The 12228-nt window shown below is 56.7% G+C and overlaps 1 protein-coding gene across 2 annotated transcripts in view; it reads left to right on the plus strand.

Moving 5' to 3' along the window:
* Positions 1–1973, plus strand: part of UCKL1 (uridine-cytidine kinase 1 like 1) — a 33652-nt gene extending 31679 nt beyond the window's left edge. For both annotated transcript variants that reach the window (XM_064167530.1, XM_064167529.1), the window contains exon 15: positions 1594–1973. In XM_064167530.1, the coding sequence (XP_064023600.1) occupies positions 1594–1670 (77 nt within the window). In that variant the 3' untranslated portion in view covers positions 1671–1973. The remainder of the gene's footprint in view (positions 1–1593) is intronic.
* The last annotated feature ends 10255 nt before the right edge of the window (positions 1974–12228 follow it).

Below are 12228 nucleotides of genomic sequence, written 5' to 3' on the forward strand. Positions count from 1 at the left end.
TTCTTCTGACTCCCTCCCTGGTGGAGGGGAAGCCCTGGTTAGCTGCAGCAGCTTAGGTCTGGCCTTATTTTACCTGGGTCCTGCTGCCACGTGGATTTGGGGATCAACCTGCATGCTCTGAGAGCTGTCAGGCAGCCAAATCTGGCTGGCAGAAGGAGCCATTCCACGTGCCCTGAGCCTCCTCCAGCCCCAGATGGAGAAGCTGGGCTGGTACAGCTGGAGCAGACCTGTGCCCACCTCATTCCTTAAGCTGCTACCTTAAACAAGCTCTTCCAAAACGAGCTCACCCTCTTCTGCTCTCTCACCTCTGCTGTGCCAGGAACACCCAGGCCATGAGGTGCTAAAACAACCTGCAGGCTGCTCCACTTTTGAGGTTTGGAGCTGTCCAAGCTCTTGGATAGACTCATAGAACAGACCCATGGAATCATTCATGTTGGGAAAGACCTTTAAGATCACCAAGTCCAACCTTCAGCTTAACCCATGTCCTCAAGTGCCACATCCACATTCCTCTTGAACACCTGCAGGGATGCTGACCCCAGCACCTCCAAGGGCAGCCTGTTCCAATCCTTCACCACTCTTGTAGGAAGGAAGCTTTCCTAATATCCCCCCTGAACCTCTCCTGGCACAACTTGAGGCTGTTTCCTCTTCTCCTGTCACTTGTTGCTTGGGGACATGGTTTGGGATGAGCCTTGTAGAGTAGGGTTATGGGTTGGACGTGGGGATCCTGAGGGGCTTTTCCAACCTGAATGTTTCTGTGATTCTGAGACTCTGTTGCATGTGAGAAGATCCCAACCCCACCCTGGCTCCAGCCTCCTTTTAGGGACATGTAGAGAGCAGTGAGGGCTGCCCTCAGCCTCCTCTTCTCCAGACTAAACAACCCCAGTTAGTTAGCTGGGAGAAGAGACCAGCCCCAGGCTCACTCCTCCCTCCCTTCAGTTGGATCCAGCTAAATTCCTCACCTGATGCAGCCAGTCCAGGCTGCAGGATGTGCTCCTAACTGGGATGTCAGGAACAAGGGTGGTGGAACACTGCAAGAGGTTGCCCAGGGGAGGTGGCTGAGGCCCCATGACTGGAGATATTCAAGGTGAGGCTGGACAAGGCTCTGAGCAACCCAGACCCAAACGTTTTTTGCTGCTACAAGGCCAGGCTGAGGGAGCTGAGGGTGTGCAGCCTGCAGGAGAGAAGGCTCCAGGCAGAGCTCAGAGCAGCCTGCCAGGACCTGCAGGGGCTACAAGCAGGCTGCAGAGGGACTGCTCCCAAAGGGCTGCAGGGACAGGCTGAGGGCAGTGGTTTGGAATGAGAGCAGAGCAGCTTGAGAGTGGAGGGGAGGAATAAGTTGTGCAGCAGGAGGCTGCTGGAGCACTGCAGCAGGTTGCCCAGGGAGGGAGCTGAGGCCCCATGGCTGGAGCTGCTCCAGGTGAGGCTGGAGCAGGCTGTGAGCAAGCTGCTGCAGGGGAGGATGTCCCTGCTGAGTGCAGGGGGTGGCACTGGGTGACCTTCACCCCTCTCCCAGCGCAGCCCATCCTGTGCTCCCTGGGGCTGCCTGCAGAGCTGCCTCCTGCCCAATGCCTCTCCCTCTTTGCCTCCCCGCAGGGAACTTTGGCGATCGCTACTTCGGCACGGACGCTCCTCCCGACGGGAGCGACGACGAAGATGCTCTCAGCACTTAGCTGCCTGCGGAGCCGCCACCAGCTCCGGGCAGCCTTCAGCGCCGCACCTTAACCCCTCTCTGTCCATCGCAGACGATGTCTCCTTCCTCCTCAGCCAGCAGAGCTATTTCCCCACCCCCAGACCTGAGATCAAAGGCTTATTTTTTCAGAGAACCACGAAGCCCAGGTGGAGAGCTCTCCCCTGGCCCAGCAGAGAGCCCAGTTAATTTATTTTAATTTAAATGGTTGCCTCTATAACTTATTGCAGAGATTTTATAAAAGGAAAAGAAATAAATTTTTTTCTCTGGTTTTCTTGAAAGAAAACTGCTCTTTGTCACTCCCCCTTGGCTGTCCAGGAGGGTAAAAATGGGGCTGGGGCTGGGCTCCCCAGTTCTAGAGGCACAGGGAACTGCTGGGGAGAGTCCAGCAGAGGGTACTGAGATGCTGAGGGGCCTGGAGCAGCTCTGTGAGGAGTAAAGGCTGAGAGCTTGCAGAAGAGCAGCCCCAGAGGGGAGCTGAGCAATGCTCAGCAAGAGCTGAAGGAGCTGTGGGGGGCAAGAGGATCATAGAATCATACAGTCATAGAATCAAACAGTCATGGAATCAGCCAGGATGGAAGAGAGCTCCAAGCTCAGCCAGCCCAACCTAGCACCCAGCCCTGCCCAACCAACCAGACCATGGCACTAAGTGCCCCAGCCAGGCTTGGCTGCAACACCTCCAGCCACAGCCACTCCACCACCTCCCTGGGCAGCCCATTCCAATGCCAATCACTCTCTCAAATGGGGCCAGACTCTCTCTGGATGGGGCCAAACTCTTGTCAGTGGTGCCCAGGGCCAAGCCAAGGGGCAGTGGGCACAAACTGGAAGCCAGGAGGTTCCATCTGAACAGGAGGAGAAACTGCTTTGATGTGAGGGTGCAGAGCCCTGGAGCAGGCTGCCCAGAGAGGCTGTGGAGTCTCCTTCTCTGCAGAGATTCCAGCCCCACCTGGGCATTGTCCTGCTGGGCAAGCTGCTGGGGGTGCCCTGCTTTAGCACCTCACCATGCAAGGATTCTGGGATTCACAGCCATTTGAGACTGCTGCCCTGGAAGGGAAGATTCAGTCAGAGAATCGTGTAGGTTGAAAGAGACCTTGAAGATCCTCGGGTCCAGGTGAAGATCCTCAGGTCCAGGTGAAGGTCCTTGAGCCCAGGTGAGGATCCTTAAGTCCAGCCATTAACCTAGCACTGTCAAGAAGCTGTGAGCAGTGGTAGGAGGCCAAGACCTTGCTGGTGAGGAGCAGACTGACCCTGTCACCGTGGAACAGTTCGTACAGCTCTGTCCTTGTGCTGGTTACAGGCACCTGGTGGTGAGCACTGAAGCTCTTACACGTCAGGGAAGAGCCTGTGCCATGTCTGGTGCTACCAAAGCACTGAGGGGCCAATGAGGCATAGAGCCCCCTGCAAAGCTTGAGGTAAGATCCAGCTCTGGGCTCCTCAATTGAAGAGAGATATTGAGGTGGTGGAAGGTGTTGAGAGAAGGGCAGCAAGGCTGGGGAGGGGCCTGGAGCACAGCCCTGTGAGGAGAGGCTGAGGGAGCTGGGGGTGTGCAGCCTGCAGCAGAGGAGGCTCAGGGCAGAGCTCATTGCTGTCTGCAGCTGCCTGAAGGGAGGCTGTAGCCAGGTGGGGTTGGGCTCTGCTGCCAGGCAGCCAGCAACAGAACAAGGGGACACAGCCTCAAGCTGTGCCAGGGTAGGTCTAGGCTGGCTGTGAGGAGGAAGTTGTTGGCAGAGAGAGTGATTGGCATTGGAATGGGCTGCCCAGGGAGGTGGTGGAGTGGCCGTGGCTGGAGATGTTGCAGCCAAGCCTGGCTGGGGCACTTAGTGCCATGGTCTGGTTGGTTGGGCAGGGCTGGGTGCTAGGTTGGACTGGCTGAGCTTGGAGCTCTCTTCCAACCTCCTTGATCCCATGTTTCTATGATCCCTCAAACTGAGATTGTCTACCTGCAGCAGGGCTGTGAGCCAGAGAAAAAGCCACCACTCCCATTCCCCACTGCCCTCCCTTTGCTGCCAGGCACTCAGGAGCTCTAGATCCAAGTGAAGGGCTGGTACCAGGGGAGAGGCAGATCTTTGTGTCTGCACGGAGGCTTAAGGTCATCTTGGATCACATCTGGCTCAGATTAGGAAGCAGCAAGTGCCTGTTTCAGTTCAGCAGCCCAGCTGAAGCATAGCTCCCTCCAGCACCAACTTGCTGCTGCTGAGTCAGAGCTACTTGAAACGTGGTGAGGAGCAGACCCTGCAACGGTGCTCAGGAGGCTGCTAGCAGGTCAGGGTAACCTCGGTGGGAGGGGACCTGGACAGCCCCGGGATGTGGACTCGGTCAGAGGAGGCTGTGGCTGAGCACAGAGTGCTTTCCTTTCCTGTGATACAGAATGCTAGCAGGGTGGGGTTAGAAGGCACCTCCAGAGGCTGTTTGCACAGGCAACCCCAACAGGGATGCACCCACAGCAGCTTACCCATGACTCGACTGTCTGGGGAGGTCCCTTCCAACCCTTAACATCCTCTGATCACAATGGCCAGAGTGAGGTTGGAAGCTCTCCAGAGAAGGAGACTCCACAACCTCTCTGGGCAGCCTGCTCCAGGGCTCTGCACCCTCACACCAAAGCAGTTTCTCCTCCTGTTCAGCTGGAACCTCCTGGCTTCCAGTCTGTGCCCCTTGTCCTGTCCCTGGGCACCACGGGCAAGAGTTCAGCCTCATCCTTTTGCCCTTCAGACATTGCTGAGCACCAAATGAAGCAACTGCCCAAGCCTGATCCAGAGCACCAACATCTTTGTGCTGGGGCTAGGCAGCCCAAGAGGAGCAAAGCCACCTGGGCTGGGTGCCCCTGGCTCGCAGCCGGCTCCAGAGGGGAGCAGCAAGGAGAGCAGGGCCAGGAGGGGGATGTTCTGCCAAAGCCTTGCCAGAAACTGCTGATAGCTCGGTGTGGGCTCAGGTGTGATGAGCTGAAAATAGCTGCTCCTGCTCTGCAGCACGTTGTGTAAGGTCTCAGCTCAAGTCTAAAAGGAGACAGAGAGCCCAGTTCCTGCGAGCGCTCGGCGCAAGCAGCGAGCCCTGGGCTTGAAAGCCACACTCGGAGCCAGCACTGCCACTTGATTAGTGCCTGCTAAGAATAGCTGCTTGCGTGGGTGGAAGGAGAGCTCATAAGCACAGACACGGGAGGATGGAGGCAGACACGAGAGGCTTTGGCTGGGGCACCGAGGGAGCGGCGCTGCCGACAAGGGACAGCAGCACCCCCAGGTGCGTGGCTGCGGCCAGAGTCCTTCCTCGGGGCTGCAGGTGCTGGAGGAGCTCGCTGCTGCCTTGCTGGCCCATGCTCAGCCCCACGAGTGAATGCCATCATCATCCTCGGTGCTGAGAGCTCTAGCAGACTCTGTGCGAGCAGGGCTGTTGGCTGCCTCGAAGGAGACAGGACTGGCTGGGGGTCTTGAGCAGGGTTTGCCTCCAGGGCAATGCCTCAGGACCCTTTCTGGGAAGAATTTTTAACTGATATCCAACCTGAACCTGTCCAAGCACAACTCGAGGCTGTTCCCTCTTATCCTCTTGTCCTCTTGCTTGTTCCTAGGAAGAAGAGACCAACACCCACCTGGCTCCAGCCTCCTTTCAGGGACTTGCAGAGAGCCAGAAGGTCTCCCCTCAGCCTTCTTTGCTCCAGGCTGAACACTGCCAGCTCCTCCTCCCCAGCCCTGTTCTCCAGACCCTTCCCCACCTTCCTTGCCCTCCTCTGGACCTGCTTCAGCCCCTGGCTGTCCTTCTTGGAGTGAGGGGTTCAAAACTGGCCCCAAGACTGGAGAGGTGTCCTCACCACACCAAGTAGAGTGTGACTGTCACCTCCTTGTTCCTGCTGGCCACACCACTGCCAGCATCTCCCTCATGCCCGGGCAACAGCACCACCTTGGATCCCACATCAGCCTCCCCCAGGCCCCTCTCCCCCTCCCCACCATTACCAGCTCTGCAGGGTTGCATTTCTTTGGTTGGTGGCAAAGAGGTTGTTGGAAACACTGCGTGGGAGGCTGGCAGCAACCCTCCCTGCCCTGCCCCTGCCATCCTGCCCGTGCTCAGCCTGCCTGGGGACAGCCAGAACACAAACCCACCCTTTTGTCCCCAGGATAAAACAACTCCTTTGGGGTTTCTTGGCCAAGGTCCACATTTAAGCCTCTCTTAGATCTGCATCTTGGCCGTGAGGCTCTCTTAGCTCTCTTTGGTCATGAAGCTCCATCACAGCGCAGCCACCAATGCTGGCCACAGCCCTTCTGCTGCTGCTGCTTCTCACCAGCCCAAGAAGCCTCTCAAGGGTCACAGCATTGTTGGGTTTAAGTGGGGGGGGGAAGAGTGAATGTGGTGGTTTGTTGAGCTGTGGAGTGGTACCTGCCAGCCCCAGCCCCTGAAGCTGCATGCTCCAGACTGTGACATAGAGTTCTTGACACTGAGATTCTGAACCAGGTTGTCCAGAGATGTGGTGGAGTCCCCACCCCTGGAGACACTCAAGTTTGAACTTGGTGGGACCCTGAGCAACCTGACCCAGTTGGAGCTGTCCCTGCTGATGGCAGTGGGGGGGAGGTTGGATAAGAAGACTTTTGAGGGTCCCTTCTGACCTGTGACTCTGTTGTCCAGCCATGGTCACACAGAAGATGGGAACACCTTGGAAGAGAGGGCCAACAGAGAGGAGATTTGGCCTGACAGAATGCCTCCAACACATGATGCTGCTGGAGCTCTGAAGAGGGAGGAAAATTCACACACAGGCAGTGCCACTCTGCAGCTCTCCCATTAAAGCAGCCAAAAGACCCTCCAAAGCCATTGGAGTTTGTCCCATCACAAGGTGCCAGCAGCCTCGCCTGCACCCACCCTTGCCATAGTCAGGGTCCCAGCCCATCCCTGCTTCTCAGCAGCCCCCCTAGACCCAACACAGCACCCAGACTGTCTTTGCTTGACTTCCTGCCCCAGAGCAGTGGTGATCTGACCAGCAGCAGAGGCTCTTGAACGCCATCCTCTCGCCACTAAAAATAGAGCAGGGCGGTTAAAAACCCAAAACTGCACACCCTGAGAGCAGCATCTGCTTGACCATCAAAGAGCACACACACACACTCACACACACTCATTTCGAGGCAGGAACACCCAAGAGGAGAGTTTTCAGGTTGTGTTTTCTCTTTCTGCTGCAGATGGGCTTGGTCCTGGCCGAAACAGAGATCAGCGGCAAAGTGTTGCCAGCCTGAGGTCACTGCCTGAGCTGTCTCCAGGGCTGGTGCCTGCCCCATCAACGGGCAGTGGGGGACTGGCAAGCAGCCTGGTGAGCAATAAGGGCACAGATTCACAGAATCAGAGAGTTGCTTCAGCTGGAAAAAGTCCTCTGAGCTCATCCAGTCCAATCCAACCACAGCCACTAAGCCATGGCCCCAAGTGCCATGGCCACAGGTTTCATCAGCACCTCCAGGCATGGGGACTCCTTCACCACCCTGGGCAGCCTGTGCCAATGCCTGATCGCTCTTGCAGCATAGAAACTCTTCTCAGTATTCAGTTTGATCCTCCCCTGGCACAGCTTGAGGCTGGTTCCTCTTGTTCCACCACTTGTTCCTTGGGAGAAGAGCCCAACCCTCCTCCCAACCTTGTCTCCAGCCTCCTTTCAGGAGAGCCAAAAGGTCTTCCCTCAGCCTCCTCTTCTGCAGACTAAACAATCCCAGTTCCTTCAGCTGCTCCTGTTCTCCAGCTCCTTCCCCAGCTTTGTTCTCCCTTTCTGGCCACACTCCAGCCCCTTCAATGCTTCTGGCAGCGAGGGACCAAAGGTCAGAACAAAGAACTCCTTCTCCTTCTGAGTCTGCTGCTCTCTCGCTTCCCATTAGCACAGAAGGAGGCAGAACTGCTGTGCTGAAACCCATTGCTCATCTGAGAACCTGGCAACTCACTGCAGGAGTGGGGCCTGCAAGCAGCAATGTGTCCCAGCTCTCTGGCCCTGGCAGCTCCAGCCCACAGCTCTGCAAGGCTCCAACTGCGACGGCAACGAACAGTTGACTTCTGCGCGCGATCGGAAGAGGAACTTCGCTGCTGGCAGCGCTCCCCTCAAACCCTCTCCTCTGCCAGGGGTGGTTTGCCAGGGCTCAGTGGAAAATGGGGTGGGCTTCAGCTCTGTCTGAGGAGCACTGAGAGGATAAGCAGCTGATACAGCCCACACCTGACGTGTGGCTAGCTGGTGCCACTGGAAACTGTTTCGCCCACGCCTCGAGTCGCGTTCGCGCCAAGCCCTGCCCGGAGCCGTCCTTGGTCGAGAGACATTTATAGAACAGACCTCTGAGAGCCTTTGTCTGGCTTCAGCCAACGGCCCAGGAACTCCAAACCTGCAGCCAGCAGAGGAAGGGGTTGGGCAGGGTTTGAAATGGGTTGCCCAAGGAGGTGGTGGAGTCCTCGCCCGTGGGGATGTGCAAGAAGTCTGTGGCCCTTGGGGACAGCGTCCGATGGCTGTGGTGGTGTTGGGTTGGACAGGATGATCTTGGAAGTCTCTTCCAACTGAAAGGATTCTTTGACTCTCAGAGTTGAAGAAGATGTTCCAAAGCCCAGGCAAAGACCTGGGCTCCAGCACTGTGCCAGCAGCTCAAGCTCCCAGCGTTTGGGATTTTGCAGTGCAGCATTTTGGGAGGCTTCTGCATGGTAAAGTGATCCTGATTGGAAGAGGTTTTTAAGGGGCTAGAATCCAAGCCTTACCCCAGCACTGCCAGGGCACCACTGAACCATGGCCCTCAGCACCACAGCTCCATGGCTTGGAAACCCCTCCAGGGAGGGGGACTCCAACACTGCCCTGGGCAACCTGGCAAGCCCCTGGCAAGCCTCAGGAGGAAGAAATTGTTCCTCGTGTCTGACCTAAACCCCCCCTGGGGCAAGTAGAGGCCATTTAATCTTGTCCTGTTGCTTGATCCTTGGCAGAAGAGTCCAACCCCCACCTGGTTCTAGCCTCCTTCCAGAGAGCTTTAGAGATCCAGGTTTGCCCTCAGCCTCCTCCAGGCTGAACACTCCCAGCTGCTCCTCCCCAGCCCTGTTCTCCAGACCCTTCCCCACCTTCCTTCCCCTTCTCTGGACCTACTCCAGCCTCTCAATGTCCTTCTTGGAGTGAGGCACCCAAAACTGACCCCAGGATTTCTGGTGTGCTGCTTCCCCTGTAGAGCTGGGTGTGGGGTTCCTTGCTTTGAGGTGCAGTAACATCCCAGGGCAACCTGTTCCAGCATTTCACCATCCTCACTGTGCAGAACTTCCTCCTGATGTCCAGCCTGAATCTGCCCTGCTCCAGTTTCAGATCCCTGCCCCTGGTTGCACAGAGCTCCTTCTCCAGCAGAATGACAAAGTGCCTTGAAGCTCAGTGCACAGTCCCTGAAAAGCAGTTGCCAGGGCTTCAGGAGTCTCTCAGCTGCTGTCTTGTTCCCCAGTGCCCAGCAAACGTCTGCAAAACTGCACTTTCATCTCTGTTCCAAGAGCCAGCAGTGTGCTCTCGTGGCCAAGAGGCTCAGCAGTCTCCCAGGGTGCATAAAAGAAGAGTGTGGCCAGCAGGGCAAGGGAGGTTCTCCTCCCCCTCTGCTCTGCCCTAATGAAGCCACATCTGGAGTATTTTGCCCAGCTCTGGGCTCCCCAGTTCCAGAGAGACAGAGAACTGCTGCAGAGAGTCCAGCAGAGGCTGCAGAGCTGCTGAGGAGCCTGGAGCAGCTCTGTGAGGAGCAAAGGCTGAGAGCCTGCAGAAGAGCAGCCCCAGAGGGGAGCTGAGCAATGCTCAGCATGAGCTGAAGGAGCTGTGGGGAGCAAGAGGATGGGGCCAGGCTATTGTCAGTGGTGCCCAGTGCCAACACAAGGAGCAGTGGGCACAAACAGGAGCCCAGGAGGTTCCATCTGAACAGGAGGAGAAAGATGGACTCGGTGGCCTCAGATGCCTCTTCCAGCCAAAACAATTCTGTGCTTCAAAGGGTCTTTGGTGTGAGGGTGCAGAGCCCTGGAGCAGGCTGCCCAGAGAGGTTGTGGAGTCTCCTTCTCTGCAGAGATTCCAACCCCACCTGGGCATTGTGCTCCTGGGCAAGCTGCTGTGTGTGCCCTGCTTTAGCAGGGGGGTTGGGCTGGATCATCTCCAGAGGTCACTTCCAGCCCCACCTGGGCATTGTGCTCCTGGGCAAGCTGCTGTGTGTGCCCTGCTTTAGCAGAGGGGGCTGGACTGGATGATCTCCAGAGGTCCCTTCCTGCCCCACCTGGGCATTGTTCTCCTGGGCAAGCTGCTGTGTGTGCCTTGCTTTAGCAGAGGGGGCTGGACTGGATGATCTCCAGAGGTCCTTTCCAACCCACCACGTGTGAACAGGACCTCTCCATCCCCTCAGGGCCAGGGCAGGACGAACCCAGAGCAGCTTCATAGCCACAGGCACTGTAGGATGCTCTGCAGCCCCCGCAGACAGGACATCCCTCCTCAGCTCTCTCTTTCAAGCAGCAGCCAGGAGCTCTCTCATTCTCACTAAGAGCAGCTTTGGGGTTTTGGTTGCTTCTTGGGGGGGTTTCTTATGCTTTTTTTTTGCCCTTCTTTTTCCTTTTCTGGTGTGCCTTTGCCTCATCTCTCTTTGCTGCCCTGCCTGTCCAGTGTGTAATGGAAATTTTACCACAGAGGCTCATGATGAGAAAACAGGAAGCCAGCAGAAAGTGTGGCAAGGTGCTGTGGCCTGGCTCCACTCAGAGGAGTGACAAGAAAGGCCATAAAAGCCAGCGTGGGGGTGGCAGGGTGGAGAAGATCCAGCAAGAGGGGCCAGGACTCTGCCTCACCTCCCCAGAGACAAGGGCAGCTGCACAGGTAAGGCAGATCCTGCACTCTGCTTCCTCTCCCTGCCTGCAGATTTCTGGTGGGGGGTGGTGAAGTCATGGAACCACAGAGCTGCTCTGGTTCCTAGTGGTCTCTAAGCTCAAGGCCAGCCAGCACCCAGCACCACTCTGGCCATCAAAACATGTCCAGAGAAGGACAACGAAGCTGGTGAGGGGCCTGGAGCAGAGCCCTGTGAGGAGAGGCTGAGGGAGCTGGGGGGGTGCAGCCTGCAGCAGAGGAGGCTCAGGGCAGAGCTCATTGCTGCCTGCAGCTGCCTGCAGGGAGGCTGTAGCCAGGTGGGGTTGGGCTCTGCTGCCAGGCAGCCAGCACCAGAAGAAGGGGACACAGCCTCAAGCTGTGCCAGGGCAGGTCTAGGCTGGATGTGAGGAGGAAGTTCCTGGCAGAGAGAGTGATTGGCATTGGAATGGGCTGCCCAGGGAGGTGGTGGAGTGGCTGTGGCTGGAGGTGTTGCAGCCAAGCCTGGCTGGGGCACTGAGTGCCATGGTCTGGTTGGTTGGGCAGGGCTGGGTGCTAGGTTGGGCTGGCTGAGCTTGGAGCTCTCTTCCAACCTCCTTGATTCTATGATTCTGTGGTTCTATGTCCCCAAGTGCCATGGCTGCAGGTTTCTTTGGCACCTGCAGGGATGGGGACTCCACCACCTCCCTGGGCAGCCAATTTCAGTGCTTGGCCAACCCTTTCTCTTCTGATTGCAGGTTTGGAGGGTGCCTCTCAGCGTACTTCAGCTCACTGTGTTTCTGCTCAGCTCCTTCTCAGAACATAGGATGCTAGGAGCAATCTGCTCTGACCTTACTGCTCTGTCCCAGACTGAACCACACTCAGAGAAACTCACCCCAGTTGGCTTCTCCTCTTTCTCTCTTATTGGCCTTTGCAAGCCCATGACTTGGACTAGACCTTTGGAGGTCCCTTCCAACCCTGACCATTCCATGATTCCATGATAACTCAAAGCTTAAACTCCCCCCCCCAAAGCCAGTCACAGACTCCCAGTAGATGTGTTTGAGAAGCTCAAGCTGTTCTGTGGCTCTGCAACCCTCTTAGTCTGGTTGATTGGACAGGGCTGGGTGCTAGGTTGGCCTGGATGATATTGAGGTCTCTTCCAGCATGGTTGATTCTATGATTCTTAGCTCCTGCCTGAAAGCTTTGTTTTTGCTTTGCTCTTGGGCAAATCCAGAATCACTCCACTGAAACAGCTCTGTTTGCATATGGGGAGCCCAGGAGGGCATCTGACTTGGTCCTTACCAGACAGGTAGCAATGTGCTAGGACTCAGATGAAGCTAGAAATCCAGGAAGGGGCTGGAAATGGATCACAGGTTCCTCTGTGCCTTTCCCTGACAGCTGTTTTAGGCCAACTCACCTCTTGCATGGAGCCTGCCAGTGCTGAGCCTGGAAACCCCTGCCCTTTGACTCGATAGTCAATGGATGAGCTTTGAAGGTTCATTTTCCCACCCTTGTGGCAAATTGCTTTGCCAGGAGGTGGGCAGAAACAACAGCCAGAGATCCAGAAAGGATGGAGGGTGAGCTGCCAGCCTGCTTCAGGCAGTATGGAAGGATTCAGCCCTGCCAGAGGCTCCTTCTGCTCCATAACAGCCTCAGCCCAGGGGAAAGCAGCCTCCAAGGAGCCTCTCTTTGGGAAGAGGCTGTTCCATGCAGAGCCCAGAGGCTGAGCTGGGATGGAGAGGAGCTGGAAGTGCTGTGGTGGGAAGGCAGAACCAAGGAGCTG

This window comes from Pogoniulus pusillus, chromosome 29 (genome assembly GCF_015220805.1).
Source record: "Pogoniulus pusillus isolate bPogPus1 chromosome 29, bPogPus1.pri, whole genome shotgun sequence".
Classification (NCBI taxonomy): Eukaryota; Metazoa; Chordata; class Aves; order Piciformes; family Lybiidae; genus Pogoniulus; species Pogoniulus pusillus.